This window comes from Talpa occidentalis, unplaced genomic scaffold (genome assembly GCF_014898055.3).
Source record: "Talpa occidentalis isolate TD23 unplaced genomic scaffold, MPIMG_talOcc4v2.1 talOcc4.8, whole genome shotgun sequence".
In the NCBI taxonomy this organism is placed as follows: domain Eukaryota; kingdom Metazoa; phylum Chordata; class Mammalia; order Eulipotyphla; family Talpidae; genus Talpa; species Talpa occidentalis.
Window position 1 is genome coordinate 104,298,524 of NW_023605194.1, and position 23,285 is coordinate 104,321,808.

General features: G+C 39.0%; 1 protein-coding gene across 1 annotated transcript; it reads left to right on the forward strand.

The window, feature by feature from the left end:
• Positions 1–1,571: 1,571 nt before the first annotated feature.
• On the forward strand, positions 1,572–16,225 carry PLRG1 (pleiotropic regulator 1). Its single transcript, XM_037496171.2, has 15 exons — positions 1,572–1,688; positions 3,020–3,126; positions 4,143–4,285; positions 5,217–5,270; positions 6,130–6,223; positions 6,387–6,474; positions 7,721–7,819; positions 8,332–8,424; positions 9,580–9,729; positions 9,819–9,920; positions 10,425–10,527; positions 11,505–11,613; positions 12,114–12,253; positions 12,713–12,906; positions 13,237–16,225. Exons 1-15 carry the CDS (start codon positions 1,680–1,682, stop codon positions 13,294–13,296), a joined length of 1,545 nt encoding a protein of 514 aa, XP_037352068.1. The 5' UTR covers positions 1,572–1,679; the 3' UTR covers positions 13,297–16,225.
• Positions 16,226–23,285: the final 7,060 nt, after the last annotated feature.

Below are 23,285 nucleotides of genomic sequence, written 5' to 3' on the forward strand. Positions count from 1 at the left end.
AATCCCCTCTCAAATGTATGCATTATGTTCTGGGGACAGGATCAGTAGAACTGATTATGGTTGAGGAGGAAGCAGAGCCAGTGAAACATCTTATTACTCAGGTTTGCCAATATACAACATCATCAATTGTTCTTTACACTTAGAAAAATAAATGAACAGTATTGATAGCAAGTTGCAGATTTTACCTGGACAGAAATCAGAACAAAATACCAACAATTTGGCAACAGGACATGCAAAACAGGAAAAAAAAATAGCTTAACTGTCTAGTTGTGTCCTCTTCCACAACTTTTCAAAGCTGGTGGCATTGCTGAGCTCCACTAACTAGCAGACAACTTGGAATAACCGAGTTATGCAGTTTGGAGAGGTTTGTGTGTGTGTGTGTGTTTTTTTTTTTTTTTTAATTTATATAGCAAAAAGAAATGTGGGATTTTTACACTATGTTGTTGAAACAAAAGTCTTTTCCAAAACTTCTCAAATTTAAACAATCACTCAACAACTATTTACTGGACAGTGCAAGTACAATTGTTTTCGGATGCTAAGGTTAATGATTCTGACGAGAAAATATATTATTGAGCAAAGGAATATAATAAAGATTCCAGCAGAACTTCCAGTCCAGGTGCAATGAACATTACAATGCAGGCATAATCAACACATTTGCTTACTTACAGCTCCTTCCCTTTCAAGATTCATGGCCAGGGCCTCAGCACTCTTATCTACAAGGTCAGGCAGGGGGCCAAGCTGATCTCTCTCTCCCAGGCCATCCCTGAATGCCTGCATCTTTCCCCCCTTGCCTTGCCTTGACCCCCTTGTTTGGGGACTTTGCCACAAGTGGTTGTGTCTGCTGAAACACGATGTTATTCATGTAACAGATAAGGACACAGTTGGGTGCTCAGACCTTGCGGGCTACCCAGATCTGGGACCTCATGCATGAGTAATAAAGCTTCTCCGGACCTCACTATTCCTGAAGCACCGCTTGCTCTTCCTCCGCCTGGGTAAAAGCCTAGAATTTATTTCTACAACACTTCCAGCCCAATGGAACCAAGATGTGGAACTGCCGGAGGGAAAGGCCTGGAGTTCCAGACCGTGGGCGAGCCTTTGCTCTAACCAGGGTCACTCTCTCCAGCCCCTCCCAAGAACTGGTTTCGTCGGTTCTCTAAAGAAAAGCATTAAGTTTCCGCGCAAACAACCGCAACTATAAGCCAAACCCTTTAATACCAAGAGTAAACGCGATTTTTTTTTGCCCTAAAGATTTATCTATGCATACAAGAACTGGGGTACAGGTCAGAAGTGGGGGGGGCGAGAGGATCCCCAGAGATAGAGTGGGGGCCAGAACAGGCAGACCGACTGGAAAACACTGCTGAGGGGAGCAGCGGGCGAGACAGGAGAGGTCTGCAAACACGACCCCAAGACCAGCTAAGGGAGCGCCCCGACCATTCCAGCCCGCGCTTCCACAAGCCCCGCCCCCCAGCCCTGAGACTCCGCCCCGGAGGCGAACGGAGGAGGAAGGCCCGCCCCTTGACCCCCGGCGGCCCGCTGGCGAGCAGCGCGCGTGCGCAGAGTTGCGTCACATCCTGCGCCAGGGCGCCCATTCCGGAAGGGGCTGCCACCTGTGGCGGCGGTTTCTGTGCTGGTGCCCAGGGTATCCTCCCTGCTGGAGCAGCGGAGTACGCGGCCGCATCATGGTCGAGGTAAAGGGACACTTGGCGGTGCACGGGAGTCTTTTGCTTGTGCATTGATTGACCGCGGGTGAAGCGATCAAGGGTGATGGCATTTGTGGGGTGGCGTAGCGGCTGCCAGGGGAGGCTCTTGGCCGAGGCCGATGGTCCCTTCTTAAGGATTTCAGGGGCCGGGAGAGGCCGGATGAGAGCAGGAGTTGGAGGTTTTGCCTTTCCGCATTTCGAGGAGCGGAGGCTCTTTTCTCTGAAGCCTGAGATAATTCCCCCAGTCTTCACTTGACTTTGGGAGCTGGCACTGCCCGAGGCGGGGCATCTGGTACCCGCCGCCTGCCGGGCAGTGTCTGGTTCTGTGGCCTGAACGCCTGGCGAGCTTCTCATCTCCACTGTTCTTTTACTTCACGTCGGCTCCAGGATAACCTACTCTCTTGAATATTTGCATCTTTCCGTACTTGAGCAACCATTCTATTAGCAAACCTCGTCTATTTTATCTCAGGAATATTTTTTGCCTTTTCTCCAAACTCTTTGCCATCATCTTAGTTCAAACCAACATCAGCTTTTGCCTCTATTGGTGCATTGGCTCCAGGCTGGTCTCCTTGCTTCAATTTTTGTAAACCGACCCCCTCCCCCATTGATGTGTTTCAAATGTTCGTCATGCATTTCTCGATTAAAACCGTATACTGTCGCTGTGTTGCTCGTGGAAAAAATATCGCCTCTTGCGGTAACCTAAAAAACCTTACTGTTGTGGATCTTACCTACTTCTGCAAACTCATTTTGCATCCCAATGCACTCTCACCAAACGTACACAACTGCAGCTCCTGACATTATTTCAGTTATTGAATACCTTCCATGCTGGGTGTTTGCCCTTTGCCTGGGTCGTTCATGCCTTTTTTCAGTGTCTATTCTGTGCAAGTTTTTCTCCCATTCTGCTTAGATATCTCCTCATAGGTCTTTCATAACCTTTCTAAGTTCTTTGTCTCAGTCCTTTGCTTGTTTCAGTCCTAACGCGTCAGAATGTGGAGTTATTTACTTATCTATTTCCTTTTGAGTACAGAGGACTGCTTTTTCATCATTCTGTTGTTAATTTCAAACACAATGCCTGCCAAACAAATAGTAGGGAAATCAATAAATATTAAATAAATGACCAACTTCAGGTACCACTCAATTGACCAAAGAGGAATTTCCTCCTCTTCTCTGAACTTGACTTTTATAGCTCGCTAGGAGTAACTATGGTGAGCGATGTAAAGCTTTTTATGTATTTAAACATGTAAAGTGTGTAAATGATTTGACTTTAGGTCATATGAGTAATTTGTTGCTAGATGTATAATTATACTCTTTCTTTCTAGGAGGTACAGAAACATTCTGTGCACACACTTGTGTTCAGGTCTTTGAAGAGGACCCATGACATGTTTGTAGCTGATAATGGAAAACCTGTGCCTTTGGATGAAGATAGGTAAGTATAATTTCTTTTTAATTTCTAGAATATTTAAACTTCCAATATTGGGGCAGAGAGCAGGAAGAGGAGGACCTTTAAAGATTTTTGAGTAATACTAGCGCTCATGGGATATCTATTCATTAATGAGTAGTGTTTTGCTATAATTTAAGCTGACTTAATTCCTTTTTTTGGCCTTAATCTTTATAGTAAAAATCCTATTAATTAGTTACATTTTACAAATACCAGTAATTAGGAGAGTCCCTTTCAGGTGTTATATTTTATAATCAATCACTTTGTATGTGCGTTCAGCTTCCTGCTGCTCTCAGAGCCTTGCTGAGCTGAAATTGTACCTGGCCAGTGCCTCTACTCCCATCTTTTCTTGTTAGTATATGGAGAATTTTTGAGTGGTAGCATGTTTTTGGTTCTCCATCTCCAGCATCAGACTGGGATTGTGTTATGTGCAGTGTTCCTTCTTTGATCTTTACCCTTTGTTTAAAATCTTAGTTCCTCACACAAGCAGTTATATTTGATTTGCAAAGTGGCCTAGTCTCCAAATTAATATGTGTATTTCCTTTTTAAAATAATGAACTAATTAAGTACTTTGATTTGTTGTAATCTTCTTAGATACATCCATTAAAAGTTTCTACAGAACTTTTACTCTGTTTTTGTATTTAGACATTTGAAAGAAAGTATATTGACTTTGAGGTATTTTTAGAGATAGTAATTTCTAAATATTTTTACACCTTTTAGACTCTTAATAACTCACTATGAGGGATTTTATATTTATTGACTAACTTACAAAAATACTACTTAGACTTAATAGATGCCAGGGGGTAGATTGGGAACAAAGTGTGTGAATGCACTTGGAAATTTTGAGCTTTTTAAAAATACTTCTCAAAAACTTCATAGAAACCTTCTACAGGATTAGGCAAGTTTAAGTATTTTCTTCCTGGCTACCTGTGACTATATTTATAGTGGCAAATAATATTTAAAGTACTCAAAGATACATTCTTATGTTTATGATTTCTAAATAGTCACAAACGAAAAATGGCTATCAAGCTGCGCAATGAATATGGTCCTGTGTTGCACATGCCTACGTCGAAAGAAAATTTTAAAGACAAGGGCCCTCAGAATGCCTCAGATTCATATGGTCATAAACAGTATCCTGCCAATCAAGGTGAGTGTGGTGGGATCAGAAATGCCAGGACTGGGCCTCCCCTGGTGGCGCAGCGGGTGAGCGCTGGGCTGCAAGGCTGCTTGCAGCCTCTGCAGCACTGGTCCGATCCCCAGCCACCGGCGAGGGTCCCACATGGCGCGCAGACCTCTCCTGCCGCTCGCTGCTCCCCTCAGCAATATGCTTCGGTCCTTCTGCCTGTTCTGTCCCCAGCTCTGGCTCTGGTGGGTTCTCTCACCCTCCCACGCTTCTGACTGTGCCCAATGCTTGTATAAATAAATAGATAAATCTTAAAAAAAAAAAGAAATGCCAGAACTTACCTCAGAATTTTAGAACTAGAAAAAGTCAGTTGTGCCCCTTCTGGAAGCCATGCCCTGTTTCAAGCTGTACCATAATGGTAATAGAAGTCTTGATTGCCTCTTGGGAGAATGATTAAAATGATTGGCAGATTTTTTTCTTATAGGAAATAACAAAGTGTTATAATGATGGCAGACAGTCTTAGGATATGGAGAAGGTCATAGTGGGGATTAAAAGAAAACCTCCTAAACTGTAGGGACGTTATCTTATCTATTCTGGCTTAATTCAGAGAGATGTTAGTAAGTATAGAAATGGTAGTGTATAAAGATAATAGAAGATTTCATAGGGAAATCATTTTCTTGAAAGAAACACCAGAGTAGATTGTTACTTGATGTACTACCAGTACTGTGTAGCAAATACACAAGGTCTTTTGACATCATTTCAGCAAATCTTCAAGGACTAGCTGTGTATATGTCCATTAGAAGTCAAAACAAACATGACCTATTTTCTGAGGCTTGGGTTTAGCTGGGAAAATGAGAAAAATCCAGTTGACAATATTATTTAATTCATTAAGAGATAATACATGTGTAAATATATCTGTCATTGATCAGTTTTTTTTCTTTTTTTTTTTTTAAAGGACAAGAAGTTGAATATCTGGTGACAGGTACACATCCATACCCACCAGGCCCAGGTAAATAAGCTGTTGGACTTTGAAAATGTCTCATTGTCACTTGTATTTCCATGAATTAGCCAATAATATGATTCCTGTTGCCTATAAAATACAGACTAAATTCAATAGGCAGGCATAACTTTTTATCTGAAAATTAATGCTCAGTGTCACATGCATTCATTCAGCAAACTTTCTTTAAGCAACTATAATTTTTCAGGCACTGTGTTAGAAATTTAAAGATAGTAAGACTGCTGCAGGCTAAGACAAACGTATATATGGAGTTTAGTTTTTATAAGTTATAAAAGTGATAGATGCGTTAGTATAGAAACAGGACAGAACTCTATCATGGTATGTTTATGTGTGTAAGAAAATTAGTACACAAATGAAGTGCCACTATAACAGGGTAGAGGGCAAAAGCTTATTATATGTAGGTTTTAGTAATTTTAGAAGACAGGATTTACCATAGTCAGAATATAGGCAAGTCAATGCTTTTGTTGTAGTCATTTACATTTTCTCTTGGAAACATTTTGTTAGTATTTGGAGAGCTGCTTAATTTCTATATCTGAAGATAATATCCCAAGATAATAGAAATTTTAAAAGTTTAAAAATGAAAATTCTAACATTACTACTTATTTTAATACCAAACTGTTTGTGATTACATCAGATTTGTTAAGTGTTGTTCAGCTATGTTTATTGTAAAAAAGATATAAACGAAAGACATCGTGGAAAATTTAATCAAGATTTTCATAGTGTCACTTCCTAGAGAGCATCACTGTTATCTTTTTGTATGTTTTCTTCCAGTTTTTTATTTTAAATGCTTGTAAATGAAACCAAAGATAGCTTGTACTAACAGGAATCAATTTTTTTTTTTTTTTAACAGGGGTTGCTTTGACAGCAGATACTAAGATCCAAAGAATGCCAAGTGAATCAGCTGCACAGTCCTTAGCTGTGGCGTTACCTGCTAATCAGGCTAGGTATGAAATGTGAGCATTTTGAAAGTGTAGTTTACTGTTTATGATTTCATGTATCACATGATACTTTCATTTATCCATGCTTACAAAAATTTAAATATATATGATGCAGAATAGGTGACTGGACGCATCAGGTACTTAGAATGTGCTGACTTTCTTGTCTCAGGGTGGACGCAAATCGCAGCACAGCTGCTGGAGGTGAATACCGACATCCTGGGGCCGCCGACCGCTCACAGCCTGCGGGCATGACTGCTGTAGGTGTCTCTGTCCAGTCACGCTTCTGATTTCTAACTTTGGAACCTGTTGCCTTATTTTTCTTAATCCCAACTATTATTTTAAATATTAAATAATGAACATTTTTCTTGGAATTGTTCAAGTAAGTAGCCTGCACTCATTGTTAGTATTTAATAACCTGAAGTATAAGTTGCTAATGAATTGACATGCTTTTTAGAATTTAAAATTTTGTTAAATCTGGTCCCATATGTATATTGTACATAATGTTTATTTTGATGAAGATGATGTGATAGTGTTTTTTATTATCCATTATTAGAAATATAAGGACTATTCTGAAACTTGTAATCCTGTATTAGTGTGTGTTAGGTTGGAATGTCTTTAAATACTCAGTTGGTTTATATAGAGTTGAGAGCTTTTAATGTGGTAATATTCATGAGCTACCCAACTAGTGCCTTAAAAACGATCATTTAGAAATATATTTATCCATAGGTAGAATAGTAGCTATTGTAACAGTAGTTATAGAAAGAATAACAAAATAGACAGTTTACTATGCTACCTCTTGAAATAGTACAAGATTTAACACCTCAGTTTATTATGCAGTTGATTTGACTTTATGAAGTAAGTGGATTTGTAGCTCTACATTTCCTCCATTACCTTCTATTCGCAGGTCTCTGCCCAGACTTTCTGTTTAGAAACATTTAATGTAAGCTTCTTGGGGGCAGGACCTCTTTGATCATAAATATTTTTTGAATGATTAGATATATGCTAACAGCTGATGATGGATCAGCCAGGATAACCTTTAAAATAGTGTGTAAATATTTTGAGACCAGATAAATAGCAGTAACTATTAGTCGTTTTACAATATTAAATCAGTAATGTTGAAATATGACAGCGAGAGGCAGTGGCGTTAATCCACTTCTGGCCTAACTAGCAATCAGAGCTTCTTACATGGACCTTTATTACTGTTAACTGTGAGTTAGGTACTGTTTTTTCCATTTCACAGGTGAGGCACAGGTTACATAATTTTTACTAAGGTCAATCCCAGTAATTGGCAGAGCTGAGTTTTCTACCCATGCACAATGGTGTGGGCCCCTTAACTCTGATATTCTACCTCTGAATTTAACTGCTTCTTAAAGTTATCAAACAAAATATAGTTTGACTAAAAGTCTTTGATTTTAGCTGTCTTTTCATATAAGGAAGGAAACTGTTGACCACATGAAACCTTAGGTATGCTGTCTTCACTAATAATGTCATCTGTTCCGGTAGGTTATGGAGGGTGGCAACGCCAAGAACTCTGCCCTGATGGCTAAAAAAGCCCCTACCATGCCGAAACCCCAGTGGCACCCGCCCTGGAAGCTCTACAGGGTGAGTTCGTTTGCATATTGCCCCCCGGCTTCCACGGGGACAAGAGCTAAGGAGTAGCTAAGGAGGAAAAGGAGTGGATATGAGAACTGGTAAAGTCATCCCAGATGGGATGAGGAGGGGGCTTAGAAACTATCTCAAAAAAGGTATCTTGGGAAGGCGGCTTCTTTAAGTAAAGTTATACTTGTGTTTTATATAGAATCCAGGATAAAATGTAGGTAGAAGGCTACTAAGTTGGAGATCAGAGTAAATAAATTTTTGAAATTTGGGAAAAGTGTTCAGGTTATTTAATATGAATCACAAATCTTACTGGTTAACTTTTGTATTATAGTAAATTAAAATGATTCAAAATATACCAGATTGAAACTAGAACATGTATAGTTTTAGTTCATATACTGATCTTATTCGAAGATAATGGGGACAATTCAAACCCTACTTATAGCTATGGTTGAAGTTGAATAAACTTTAACTTGTGTGTTATGAGTTGGCCCATTCTACCGTTTGTTTAAATACAGGTGATCAGCGGGCATCTGGGCTGGGTCCGCTGCATTGCTGTGGAACCTGGAAATCAGTGGTTTGTTACTGGCTCTGCTGACAGAACTATAAAGGTAATATGGAAGGAAGAAAAAAATAAACACCGTTGGTGTTTGCTATGTAAATGTAATCTATTTTGTTTCCTTTGATGGAAATTGTTGATGTACAATAGTTCCTCTAATTTCTTAGACCTGAGTATGAAATAAAATGTATTGTTTCCCAGTTAAAAGTTTCAAATAAATAACTGTTCGAATAACTTGATACTTAAACAGGTTTTTTCCAAACAGTATGTGCTGACTATTACTAATTCCTTCGCAATAACTTTTTTCCCTCCTTCTGGTTACAAAATTAGAGCATGTTCATCTATTAAAAAATGCAGAAAATACGGAGAATTATGAAAGAACTTACACCCTTACATAATCTTAGCACCGGCACATATTTGGATGAATATTAACCTTTTGTCATCTGTTGCAAATAGTTCCCAGTTTTAGTGTCTTTTTTTTTTTTTTTTTTTTTAAGATTTATTTATTTATTTATGCAAGCACTGGGTACAGTCAGAAGCACGGGAGGGTAAGAGAATTCACCAGAGCCAGAGCGGGGAACAGAACAGGCAGACCGACGAAGTATACTGCTGAGGGGAGCAACGGGCGGCAGGAGATGTCTGCACGCCATGTGGGACCCTCGCCCGGCAGCCGGGGATTCGAACCGGTGCTACAGAGACTGCGGGCAGCTTCGCAGCCCAGCGCTCAACCACTGCGCCGCCAGGGGAGGCCCCTTCGCTTACTTTTCCTGATTCTTTTTCCTGGCTTTTACTTGGGGAGAAGGGGTTACTTTGCAAAATTTAAAGGTAATTTATTTTTTTATTTATGTATACAAGAACTGGGGTGTAGCCCAGAGGTGTGGGGGTGAGGATTCACCAGAGAGAGTGGGGAGCAGAACAGATGGATCTACTGAACTACACTGCTGAGGGGAGCAGCAGGTGAGACAGGAGATGTCTGCTGTGCCATGTGGGTCAGCTTTCCAGCCAGGGGTGGAACTCATGCCGTAGTGGCTGGCGATGGCTTGATAGTGCTGAGACTTCAACCCCTGCTCTACCAGGGAGCCCCAAAGTTTAAAATTTTTATATCATTGTATTTTTCTCTGTTTGAAGACAATTTTAACATTAAAATGCTAAAAATCTGCTTTGGTATAACCAATAAGAAGAAAAACAAACTATTCTTTGATTGCAGATCTGGGACTTGGCTAGTGGCAAATTGAAGCTGTCATTAACTGGGCACATCAGCACAGTGCGTGGTGTGATAGTGAGCACCAGGAGCCCCTACCTGTTCTCCTGTGGAGAAGACAAACAAGTCAAATGCTGGGATCTTGAATATAATAAGGTAAGCTTGGAGCTGATGGTCTAAAACATTGTGAGCCACTGTTTATCTTTCTAATTATAGAAAATTTAACTTTTCCTGCTTATGTTTAGGTTATAAGGCACTATCATGGACATCTCAGTGCAGTGTATGGTTTGGATTTGCACCCAACAATTGATGTTCTGGTAACCTGTAGTCGAGATTCAACTGCACGGGTGAGTGGGAGAGAGTTTTGTGTTTATCTGGAAATGTATTGTGTCTTGTGGTGTTTGATACTAGAGTCATATTGTTTGATAGAGAATGAAAGATGGTTGCCTTGATCCACCAACACCCTGGTCCCTCAGTTTCTTGGCTATTTTTTCCATCTTCATCTCCAGTTTGAGGGAGTTACCAAGTTTGTTACTGGGAGTGCCCTGCCCCAGAAGTGCCACAGGCACATTCATTCTGTCTCAGCTACTTCCATTGAGCTGTTTCATTCAGTGTTCCTGTTGTAGCTGTCCTCAGGCTTACCGTCTGCTGATCTTTATAGCTCTTTGTATTTCTTGCCCCCTGCTCCCTCTCTGCATTCTCCTGCCACCTTACAGATTATCTTTCATTTGTGCACTTCATCTATACTCAGGCACAGTTGTCTAACAACTTCCCAGCCTTGAATTGATCTAGTTTCCTGCCTGAGATATGAACACTCTTTTCTTTGACAGTACGACTATTGTGTTTTACAGATTTGGGATGTGAGAACAAAAGCCAGCGTACACACATTATCTGGACACACAAATGCAGTTGCTACGGTGAGGTGTCAAGCAGCCGAACCACAAATTATTACTGGTACGACTAATAATTTAAAAGTCTGCAGTGTATTCCCACTGGAGTGCAGTGTGCCATTATGATTATACGTGTACTTTTCCTCTTCTCTATGGCTCTTGCTTTGTACTGTGATTCTCTGTGCATTTGAAATTCATCATGTTATGTGGTAACACATTGTGTAATTTTTAATCTCATACTTTTTACCTATTATATGTCATGTGCAGCAGTGTCTTACAACACCTGATTAGAAAATGGTAATACATTTAAACTTTGTTTCAGTGTCAAAATTACTGCTATGAGAAATTGGAGTTAGAAGAAGATGGAGACCAATAATGTTTACCAATATTGTTTGAATCCTTTGCTTAAAATGAAGTTCAAGCAGTGAATATTTACTCTAACACTAGAAAATAATTCCTTCACATGATACATTTTATTAACTTAAAAAATCGCCTTTCCCTTTACTAGGGGATATTAGCATGTATTTGTGTCACTTGATACTTGCATTTCTCCTAGCTGTTCAAAAGACAGTGCATCGAGTATTTTAAGAATTAAAGTCGGGCCTCCCCGGTGGCGCAACGGGTTGAGCTCAGCGCTGTGAGGCTGTCTGCAGCCTCTGCAGCGCGGTTTCGATTCCTGGCCGGCCAAGGAGATTTCCCACATGGCGCGGCAGACCTCTTCTGTCGCTCCTGCTGCTCCCCTCAGATTGTCTGCCTGTTCTGCTTGCTCCCTGGTCTGTCTCTGGTGAATCCTTTCATCCCGTGCACCTCTGGCCTATACCCCAGCTCTGTATAAAAATAAATAAATCTTTAAAAAAAAAAAAAAAGAATTAAGTCAGCCTACAATTTCAAATCATTTGAACTTTAAAGCATTTAGCCAAGAGGTGATGATACTTTGTATTTAAATTTACATGTCTGTGGAAGAATGTTTTATATTTTAGTATAGTTAACCTTTGCATTCTTTTTTCTGATCTTTATTTTGTGTGTGTATTTTCATTACAGGAAGCCATGACACTACGATACGATTGTGGGATTTGGTGGCTGGAAAAACAAGGGTCACGTTAACAAATCACAAGAAATCAGTCAGGGCTGTGGTTTTACATCCAAGACAGTAAGTGTATTTTCTTGATTAACTTCTTGTTATTACTGAAATACCAACATTTGACCTACTTTTGATAGTCATTCAGCCACTGTCACGTCTACCTTGTGCTACTTACGAACATGCATTTCTTTTATTTTCCCTGCATACCTTATCTAAGTTGAGAAAAGCTTTCTGCATGGTGAAAATTAATAATGTCAAAGGAAACAATTTAAGTAAATCATGGTATAGTTTTAAGTAAAAGCTGCATGTCAGGATAGACAAATACTGGCTAGATTTGATGTTTTGTACTTAAATATTATTAGACAGTAAGATACACACAGAATATTTTAAATTTCAAGGAGCAAGTTAATAAACATTTAAAAAAATTGGTGGGGACCACAGCATCCACAGGTGGTGCATCATTTTGCAACTATTGTTCATTGTATCACAAGCATAACAAGCTTTTTAAAATTCACCATTTTATTTAACTTGATTTTCTTTGTCATTAATACTTTCTAATTTTATTTCAGTTATACATTTGCATCCGGTTCTCCAGATAACATAAAACAGTGGAAATTCCCTGATGGAAGTTTTATTCAGAATCTTTCTGGTCATAATGCTATTATTAATACATTGACGGTAAATTCTGATGGAGTCCTAGTGTCTGGAGGTAAAATAAGATTTTCATGATGTGTTTAGTCTCATTTTTTTCTTCAGTAAATGTGTAAAATTATTAGCTACCACACTTAAGTATTACTGCGAAACTTGCCTGATTAAAGTATATTTGAATGCTCGTGCGTGTTCATGCATATTTAGAGTGCACCTAGCATAGTTCATCCTTTAGCTGTCTTTGAGTGCCCACATAGTAAGTCTAAGTTAGGGATTTGTGCTAGAAATTGACTAAAGTTTGGTTTTGTATTCTGAATTGGATATCATTTTATGTTTATTGAGCTCTGAAATAAATTCAGAATAAACACCAATGAATGTGGACAAAGAGAAGCTTGAGTGCCTTTATATCTAGTTTTATAACTATAGTTGTTGCCCTGGTGCTTGGCTAATGGTTGGTGTTTAATGTTTATCAGGCTGAATTGTTGAAGAGTACAAGTTTAACCAGCTCTTTCCCTTTAAGCTGACAATGGCACTATGCATCTTTGGGACTGGAGAACTGGCTACAACTTCCAGAGAGTTCATGCAGCTGTGCAACCTGGGTCTTTGGATAGTGAATCAGGAATATTTGCTTGTGCTTTTGATCAATCTGAAAGTCGGTTGCTAACAGCGGAAGCTGATAAAACCATTAAAGTGTACAGAGAGGATGATACAGCGGTAAGTTCTATATTTCACATGTTAAAGTATAATAATCAGCTGTTGGTTGCTATACAAATTCTAGAATTGGAAGCTTGTTCTTAGCTTGTGTAAATAGCAATTTTATTTGAGATGAACCATAAACTCAACTTGTAGTGAACCCCTCATCCTTTATGGATCCCCTAATGTCAGGTTTGTCAAGTATTCCTAAAATTGTTAGAGAACTGCTAAATGTATAATGGCAAATAATGTAATTTAGAATATATGCCTTATTTTTGTTAGCAGGAAGTTACTAAATATGAAGCAAGCTCATCATACTTTGTTTTGACTTATTTACTTTTCTGCTTTTAGACGGAAGAGACACATCCTGTCAGCTGGAAGCCAGAAATTATCAAGAGAAAGAGATTTTAATGTGGCATTATCTTCATGGTGGTTCCATTTTTTTTGGTTTGTTTTTTCTTAGCTTGGCACTGATGACGCTCTCTGGTCATTTTTATGTTCTGGCTAGGAATGTAAAGCAGAAATGTACATGCTGGAATCATTGCTGCTTCATTTTACAATGAACTCCCACCTGCATTTTTATTTCTAAAATAAGCAATTTGAGGTCTTAGGATTAAGATGCAGATATCAAGCATATGCAGCTTTGTTGAACGGAACTATCTAAAGGTAGACTATTTTGTCAATTTTATTAAAGGCCCTTTTTTAAAAAACGTATGGAATGACTTACTATATAATAGAATGTGTGAGAGAAACAGTAGTTTTGTTTTTTTTTTAAATCCTTTAAATAATGTCTGTGATGGCTAATTTGGGATTAAAGGATTTGAAGTCTTAATTTAACTAATGTATGTTTATTCCACAAACACTTTTGGGGTGCATGTTCTTCAGAGTTCTGTAATAGAGTCTGTGTGAAGGAAATAGACAAATTGTCTAGATAATAAACAAGGTGTGTCTGTCCTCTGAGGATTCCATCTAGAGATGCTATAATAGAGGTGCTCAGGAAGTACTCGGGTAGCGCAGAGGAAAAGATCATTCATTTTCCAGGGAAGGCTTTGTAGCATACATTGGCATTTGAGCTGAGCTTTGAGAGGGCAGGGAAGGAGAAGGGTATTCTAAGATGAGACATAAAGTAAATGAAATCAGACGTGTGAAATCATGTGGTACAATCTTGGAACAAAGAACTGTCCCTGCCGATGCACATTGAGTGTGGCTGTTTGGTGGTGGGGAAGGTTTTGAGTTTGGATTTTATTCCACAAGCAGTAGGATATCAATATGGAGATATCAAAATTTGGGGGGAATAAGATAAAATGGATGTATCTGAAGGTGTAGCAAGGACTGTAATGTTTTGTGAGGATTTAAAAGTGTCATTTAAGTGCCGGATATCTGCACTTCCTTCTGGTAAACACAAGTTTATACACTCGGGTCCTGGTTGCTCATCAGTCAAGTGTTGTCAGACTTCACTTACTAGTTAGAAAATGCAGTTAAGGATCCATTTCAAAGTAAAAAATTGCACCTTAAACTTTGAATAAGCATTTCCAAATTATACCCCATCTTGCATGCTGTGGTGGGACTATAATTGTTACAAACTTTAAGAGTGTAAATTCAGATTATGTTGAGAATGTTTGAACTCTGGCTAACTCTTCTTCAGATTATGAAATTGCTACGAATATGCCTACTAGGAATATCTATCAAATGTACATAGCAAGTTCATTGTACCTTTGTTCATTAATGAATAAAACCAGCCCAGATGTCCTTTCAATAAGGGGTTGGTTTAATAGATTGTGGTACCTTCATGTGATTTATTTCTGTTCACTGAGAGTGAGGAATGTCTTTGGACTAGTATAAGCAAATTTTAATGTAAAGTTGTACAAACATTTTTTGTAATATAACCTGCTCTAAAAAAAATGGAGAAGCCACACTACCCTGTTATTTGTTTTGTGAGGGAGTGGATTTATGGAAAAAATTCCATGATTGCCATTACATATTTCTATAATATTGGAATTTTCTTATATAAGCATGTATTTTGTAAGCCTAAATAAAAAAAAAAAAGCCCATACACTTGCATCCCTGAGAGATTCTCATGCACCTTGTAACTGACGATAAATCAGAGGTGAACACCCACACAGGCCAAGAAGAAACCACTCTTGCAAGGAAGGATGAAAGTTTACCTCTATTAACCTGGGTAGCAAAGTATCAGCTATTGTGTTAGTTAGGCATAAATACCAAATTCTGAACAGCATTTTTAAAAGTCCATTTCCCTGCCTCATGCTGTCCTATGTTACAATATTCTTAATCCTGTTGCCACACTCATAAGCTATAGAGGTGACTATAAATCGCCAAATTATTGTAAATAAGCTGGCAGTGCAAATTATCTTTCATTGCAATTTGATGTGCCTATTTTTTCTCGTCTGTGTATGTGTGCTTATATAGTTTTATTGCAAACAGGTATTTAGGCAGAAGCCTAAGGACTAAATGTATGTCTCCTCATAATTCAAATATGGAAGTCCTACTCCCTAAGGTGATGGTATTAGGATATGGAGGTGATTAGGTCATGAGGGTGGAGCCCTCTTGCAGGGTATTAGTGTCTTTATAGAAGAGACTGCAGAGAGCTCTCTGGGGAGGACACAGGAAGAAGATGGTTATCTGTGAACCAGAAGCAAGTTCTCATCAGACACAGTCTTATTTTAGACTTTGCCCAGCTGCCGGAACTGAGAAGCCAGTGTTTGCTGTTTACATTACAGCAGCATGAACTGAGTGAGGCATTGTTTTCTATAAATGGCATTTGGCTATACATACTGAGATGTGCTGTGTAAGACTCAACCATGTACTTCCAGAACTTGCCCCTGATCTGTGTTTGTATATTAGTTCATTGTTTTTAATGATGCTGTTCTACGGTGTGAGAATATTATTAGTTTAGATATTTTACTACTAACAGAAATAATGTAATTTTTCCATCTTAAATTTGTTAACTACAAACCAATGTGAAATCAATTCCCTTGATTTTAGTGCACATCATGAGTATTTCTATAAGGTAATAGCAATATGATTTCTGGGTCAACATAGGTAGAACTCCACCCATTTTCATGTATACAACCAAATTACTCTGAAGTCTTCAACAATTTACATTGCTTTTCTGCTTTAAAGCCTTTGAATCCAGTTATTTCTGCTCTAAAAAGTTTATGGTTAAGTTACAACATAAAAATTGTACTCAACCGCCCAAAGGAGATTATGTGGGACGTCCTTAATAGCTAACAACAGAAGAATCTGCTGGAAAAATCTTAAATGTATAACAGTTTGAGGACATTTGAAACATTTTAGGAAAGAGCAAGATTTATTTTGGGGTTTTCTTAAATATATCAAATTTATTTTGATTGTTGATATTTTTGCACCCATCATGCATGATGAGATGTGGGATTGGGAAAAGTTAATATGAGCCTCTTACTGGATTAAACTTAAAACAGTATTATTGAGATGTAATTCACAGTGTACAATACAGTGGACTTTAGTATATTCACAGAAGTGGGCCTGTTACAGGGCAAACCTTGATATAAAACGGGTTGCCAGACTCTGGGTCCTCACCTGCACGCTTAAAAGGGACTTAATGCTAAACTTCCCATATACACAAAAGGTTGATAAAAGGTTTATTTACAAGGGAAGGGGAAATGAGGAATAACTTGGTGAAAAAGAGAAAGGTAAGTTCATAAATGTGTCCTACCCGTTCTGCTGACGGGGAATCCCAGTGACTGCCCCCCGCCCCCAGGCTGGTGAAAAACCTAGTGGTGTTGCCAAGAGGGTGACCCCTTCCACATGGCCAGTTAAATACTCAAATGGAGAGCCTAGTTGCTTAACTCTGCCCTCAGGTCCTCACAACCTTCCCTCTGGGGATTATGGGATTTGTAGTTCCCAGTGTTGTGGGGGTGGGGTCCACAAAGCCTGTATGGAGTTTGCTCAGGACATCCTTTCCCCCCTAACAATCATCACACAGTCACTTTTAGAACATTTTATCACCCCCAAAGGAACGCTATACTATTGATAATTAGCAGCCTTTTCCCATCTCCCCACAACTCCTCAGCCTTAAGCAACCAATAGTCACCCTTCTGACTCTACAATGTGCCTATTCTGAGCATTTCACATAAATAGAATCATTTAGTGTGTGGTCTTTTGTGACTGGCTTATTTCAGTACAGTGTCTTCAATGTTTATACATATCATAATGTGGCGGCATTTCCTTTTTATAGCTGAATACTATTCCACTGGATGGACATAAACTTTTCTATCCATCATTAATGGACATTTGGGTAAATAAACTTTTTTCACTCAGAAATCATAATAAACATTTGCTTCAGTGTAGCTCGCATTTTTAGAAGAAAGACCATGAGTTATTTCAGGAGCTTTATTTGTCAAGCAAATTGAATTACCAGTAATTAGACATTTGAACCATCCCCACATTTCTGTGTTACAAAATATATCCCTGGCCAAGCGGGGGTGTTTGCCTAACAAGTTAAACATTAAGAAACAGAATGGTAAAATTAATACTTGGGCAAATGCTGGAAGTTACATAACCAGGGTATTATAGTGTATAAAATAGCTTCAAGAAACAAAAAGCAAAGGAATATTCATATTTAAGCCCTCAACATTTTGTTGCATATAAGCACATATGGATGAACTTTGCCTTTTTTAATAGAAATTATCCAAATGTCTGTGACTTTTAATAATAGTAATGATAGTAAAAGCAAGCACTCATAGAACACTTGTACAAGCCTGGCATTATTCCAAGTGATTTTATACATTTGGATTCAAAATGCTTAAAACCAGAGTCAGCAACATAATTTGCAGGACCCAGTGCCAAATGAAAATGCAGGGCCCGCTGTTTAAAAATCAAGGATAAAAATGTCATTAATATTCACGAAGACATAGAGCTTTTTCTCCTTATGTAATTTTTTTAACTTGCTACTTAATGTAGCTCTAGTAAAAAATTAACTAACAAATTTTAGCTCTCATCTTTACATTCTACAATGACTTTTTAAATGCGAGTATAGAAATACTTAACTCATGAAAAAAATCACCGAAAATACAATTTGCATTTCATAACTGACATGCATATATTCCAGAACAATGGACAAAATGAATTCATTTATTCCATTTCTTTATACATGCGCATTCTTAACAACACTAGATTCTGACTTGTTTATGAGTAAGGCAGGTTTGAAAAGGAAAGGAACTATGGGTTGATTGATCTTTCCCTGTCCTTCTACATTGTTTTCAGCATACATAGTTGGCTATAGGAAAAGCTACATGAATAAGAATAGATATGACAGGATTCCTGGACCATCTGTGTTTGTTAGAACGACATTGTGTTTGGAACAGGTTTGGGTTTGAATGATAATTTCTGTTTTTATCATGCTCTTGCAAATGGAACTCACCAGGCACCCTGGGGTTGAGGGTTCTCCAGAAATGAAGGAATAGATAAGACTTTCCTTTGGTCATCTGCTTTAGGGGGCCCTGCCAGAAATAATATTCAGTATTAACTTAGCTTAAGTTTCCAGAAAGTAAAGATGTGAGGTGGGGTTTTATTGTTAATTTATCAGGCATAAACATGCTTGCAACCTTTGTAATATTTGCATAAAGTTTGACAGAAAATGTTTTAGGAAACCCATCACATCGTGCAAACTTAAAAATGCTTCCCCCTTGCAGATTTGAGTTTCAAGGTAAACAGATAAATTCACGGTGCAAATTGATGTATGAAACAGTGGAGGACAGAAGACAAATCTGTATTCTAGAATTCTCTGTCACACCATTCTTTCCAATGACTTGGAAGCTGTTTTAGCAAAGGAATGCCCTGGCCATCTTGGAAAGCACCAAATCCATTCTATATACAGCTTTAGGTAAACTCATTGTAGCTTTGTTGAATCTGTAGCATTCTTATTATTGCCCGACTCAGAATTTCTTAATACAGTCATCAACAAATATTTTTTGACAGCTTACTCTGTTAATTTTCAATTTCATTGCTGATCCAAGAGCCTAGTTGCTTAACTCCGCCCTCAGGTCCACTGTAACCCACCTTTTGGTGATTATGGGATTTGTAGTTCCCAGTGTCGTGTGGGTGGAGTCCACAAAATCTGTATGGAGTTTGCTCAGGACATCCTTTTCCCCTAACAATGCCTCTGGGGCTGTAACAGCAACTAAGAAATTTTAAACCTTTCTTTTCTCCTACAACCATTGACCCCTTAATAACACATCCTAAACTGGATGCCTGCCTGCCATTAAAGACACAGCAAGTCTTTTCTCTCAACTTTGCTCATACATATTTTTCCAGATCAACTTGTAGAAATGTCAGATGTTTCACAAGTTTTTCTTTGATACATTTAAACTTGTGCTCTGTGTGCTTTGTTGCCAGATGTGAACTGCTGTCTTTCATTTTAGGAGCTGCAGAAACATTTGTGCACGCCCTTGGGCTCAAGTCCTGGAGAAGAGCACAGCTGGTCCCACACAGTGAGATTGTTATAGGACAGGGAGAGGGGCAGCCCAAGCCCCGCAAACCTGCCTATTCTAAATGGGTTCTGCCATCCGCCGCATCAACACAAAACATATGAGACTTTAATGGGAAGGAACTTTAATAAAAACTAGAAAACAATACAGGTAAGGCAAAGAGTCTAGTTTCTAAATGAAGCACCCAAAGTTACCCATCCCCTCGTGGGTAAAACTCCATCCATATGGGGTCGGCCCAGAGCAAGGCCCCAAAGCCTGCCACAAGTCTAAAACATCTTCCAGTGGGGACCCACAGAAAAGGGTCACAAACAACCAGACAAGCCCGGAAGGAAAAGAGCAAAATCAACATCAAGATAAAAGCTGCCATTGTCACCTCCCCACGGGTCTCACCCACATCTGTGTCACCTAGTCCATGACCAAAAGACAAGCGCAGTTTCTTCACGTGTCTCTAGGCTCCATGTGCCTCCTCCAGGTCTCCTTGCTCCATCCTGCTTCCTTCCTTAGTCTCTTCTGCAGCTTCTCCTCTTCCTGCTCAGCTCCACCCTTCCTTGGGTGGGGCAGGGAACCTGGAACCTCCCCCTTTCCTGGGGACCACCCTGTTACAAGATAAAGCAGGCTCTGCAGGGCTCCGGCGTGCGGTCTACAGTCCTTACAGTGCAAGTCTATTTTGAAAAAGGACAATATATTAGCGTTGACCTAATTATGTTAATGTGTCAAATAGAAATATTGATACTTAAGATTCATACATCATCATTGTTTAATCTGGTGGAAATTCAAGTTCACTGAATTCCTCTGCCTATAATGAAGGGAATGGCAGGCTTTTACCTGATTTTTGGAGTTTCCATTCAGATGGGAACTCTTAAAAGTCTCAGGGCAGGGAGGTAGGGAAGGGGCCGACTTTTGTTGAATGACTAATAGTCGGAGCCCAGGCAGTGTTAGAGGAAGCTGTCGCCTGTCCGGAGAAGGGGGTGTTGGGTGGGAGACAATGATGAACTCTTAGGAATGGCCCCCAGGTGTTGACTCAGCTTCCGGATGCTGCATGCAGCCGGGGGCCAGAGCTAGCATTTGGCTGACTTTTCTCTTGAAAAGGTTACAATCTCTCAACTCTTTTCCCCTCAGGGTTTTTCCTTTGAATCTTACAATCTTAGGTTGACAACCAAAAATAATACTACAAATAGTCTCTTTCTCCTTAAGTTCTTCCTCTAACCATCTAAAATCTCCTCTGGCTCGTGATGGATGAGTTAGAAGTTCAGGAAGAAGGGGAAAGGAAAGCACAAGGAATAACAGGTAAGCTAATATCTCACTATAAGTACCCGCCACCAGGATGTCTTCTAGCATCAATCACAGTAATATAAAAAATAATTTTTGCCCAAGCAAGTCACAATCAGGGTAATTTCTGTGTATTTTTAAAGATACTGACAAAGAAAAATATCCATCAAACCCTCTCAAGAAATATTGTTTGTATTTAGGATGCCTATTTTAAGAAAAAAAAAATTCTCAAAAGGAGAATTTTTGAATATAGTAGCTCTTGCCAAAAAGGAAGATTGACGTTTATAGATTGTTGTATGAATGAAAACTAACTCTTTAAATATAAACCCTTGCCTGTCTACTGTCCTCTTGGAAGCTATTTGCAGTCACATTGCCATCATCTTTGATGGCATTAGAAGTGAATGAAAAGATCATTTTCTAGAAAGAATTAACTTGCAGACTTTCATTTGACTCTTACACAGTTGAGGGTGGAGATATATTACATTAACCTTTTATATGGGAATGCTGGAAGAACAAAATGTGAATTTGTTTATGAAGTGGTGTAAAGATCATAATAGCGATAGGGAAGCAGGATGGAGTAAAAGAAATCTCAAGCACTTGCATGATTGGGAGATAGGGTGAAGAAAAAGAAATTAGAAATGAGTTCAGATGCCTCTATGTGTCAGAATCTGCTGTCACGGGGTCAGAGACCCACCCCTCTTTGATGTTTGACAAATTTGACACTCACCTATTATCACCAAAGTTTCAAGATTTTAGTAGAACCGACTACAGGCAGTTCTAGGTATGAAGAAAGTAGCTCTGTTTTCTTTATTTCTGGGTCTTAACTATGTCGTGTTAGGTGCTATCTTACTTTAATAAGCTATTAGATCTTCATATTGTTGACTCATTCATTCAGCAATCATTTATTAACATATCCCCCTCACCTAGGGTAGATGCAGATTTTTCCTCATTTTTAGTTCTTTTAGTTATCTCAGCTGGAAAACATCTGGAACTATATGAAAAATGTACATACACAAATATTTATTTTAAATTTTTGCCTAATTTTGAAACATTATTTATGAAAAACTGAAGTGTTGCTACAGAGAAACATATGTTATTAGCCTTGTCTGTCTGTCGGTATTATAGTGAGGGCAAAACAAGTTGGACTTGACATTAAACATGCCCTACATTTAATTTGAAAGGTGACTGTTTTATAATGTTGATTTTGCTAATTTCACCAAATTACACCAAAATAGATGGAACTTTCTTAGTATCAGTTCATTCTAGCTAGCAAAAATATTTATATTATCAAGTATAGTAACAAGGGAGTTAGATGGTCAGAAGCCAGTATCTGTAGAACAATTCTTCAGGGACGGGACCATAATTGCAACTTCATGTTGAATTCTGAACTTAAATTTAGACACATACATTGTAATTTAGTTACAAAATCCTCTAACTTGCCTTACTCTGAATGGCCATAATGCAGAGGCTTTTCACGTTTAGGCTGCTTGTAAATTGTTCATTACTGAGACTTAAACCAATTTTTGATGCGATAGCTTTATTGATAAATATGTAAAAAGGATAGTGGATAATTCAGTGTAGCTAAATTTAACTAGAATCAGGGATAGAAATGGTGAGGTATCCCTTTAAGTATTTCTGTTAAATACCTTTTAAGTGAGACTTGCATTTGACAGGGCAATAAAGAATGTATTCTAGGTTAACTTCATGGAATCACACATAGCTGATTTTATATCTCCGAGCTCCATCCTTGTTAACAATGGCATATAAAAAAAGGAAGATTTTAGGGGCCTCCCTGGTGGTGCAGTGGTTGAGCGCTGGCTTGCGAAGCTGCCCACAGCCTCTGCAGTGTCAGTTCGATCCCTGGCCGCCAGGCAAGGGTCCCACATGGCGCGCGGACCTCTCCTGCCGCCCACTGCTCCCCTCAGCAGTGTACTTCATCCGTTGGCCTGTTCTGCTCCCTGCTCTGGCTGTGGTGAATTCTCTCACCCTCCTGCACTTCTGACTGTACCCAGTGCTTGTATAAATAAATAAATCTTAAAAAAAAAAAAAGGAAGGTTTTAAAGAAAAGCAAAATACTATCTGCCACTGTTTCCTTACTGATCCCCATGCCCAGCCTAGGGTGAGAGACACTTGCAGACAAAAGCATTGTTAGGATAAATGATTCATGATTTTCTCTAGTTCCCACCTGTCCTGGTTCTCCATTCTCCCAGTCTTGGGAAGAGCTTGAGGAGCAGAGCTGGGGTCCTGGGAAACCTTCTAAAGTGGTGGGTGGAGAGCCTTCTGTGGAGGCTGGTCTGTGGTCTGTGTGCCCTTGGAGAGCTTCACTCCACTGGCTCCCATCCATCTCTGCAGAATTCTCATTTCACCTGTCCTTCCATCAGAGACCCGGCCCGTGATGGAGCTGTAGCTTCCTTTGGTTAATTACTTTGTTTAATAAGGAAACGAGTTCAGTGAACCAGAGCATTCTTCTGATTTGGTCATGCTAATCAATAAAAATGTTATCTCTGATATCTCATAATAAAACATGCACACTATTTTATTAAGGGTAGAAGAACACGTAGGTGAAAATGTCCAAATTAAAGGCTGACATGGGCTTTACATTTTAAAAATCCAGAGCCTGACTTGGTATAATAAGAAAAAACAGAA

Excerpts from the sequence above, each read along its gene's own strand:
- PLRG1 (XM_037496171.2), top strand. Across the intron at positions 4,286-5,216 it reads ACAGTATCCTGCCAATCAAG|GACAAGAAGTTGAATATCTG; the intron begins GTGAGTGTGGTG and ends TTTTTTTTAAAG. Across the intron at positions 7,820-8,331 it reads CGCCCTGGAAGCTCTACAGG|GTGATCAGCGGGCATCTGGG; the intron begins GTGAGTTCGTTT and ends GTTTAAATACAG.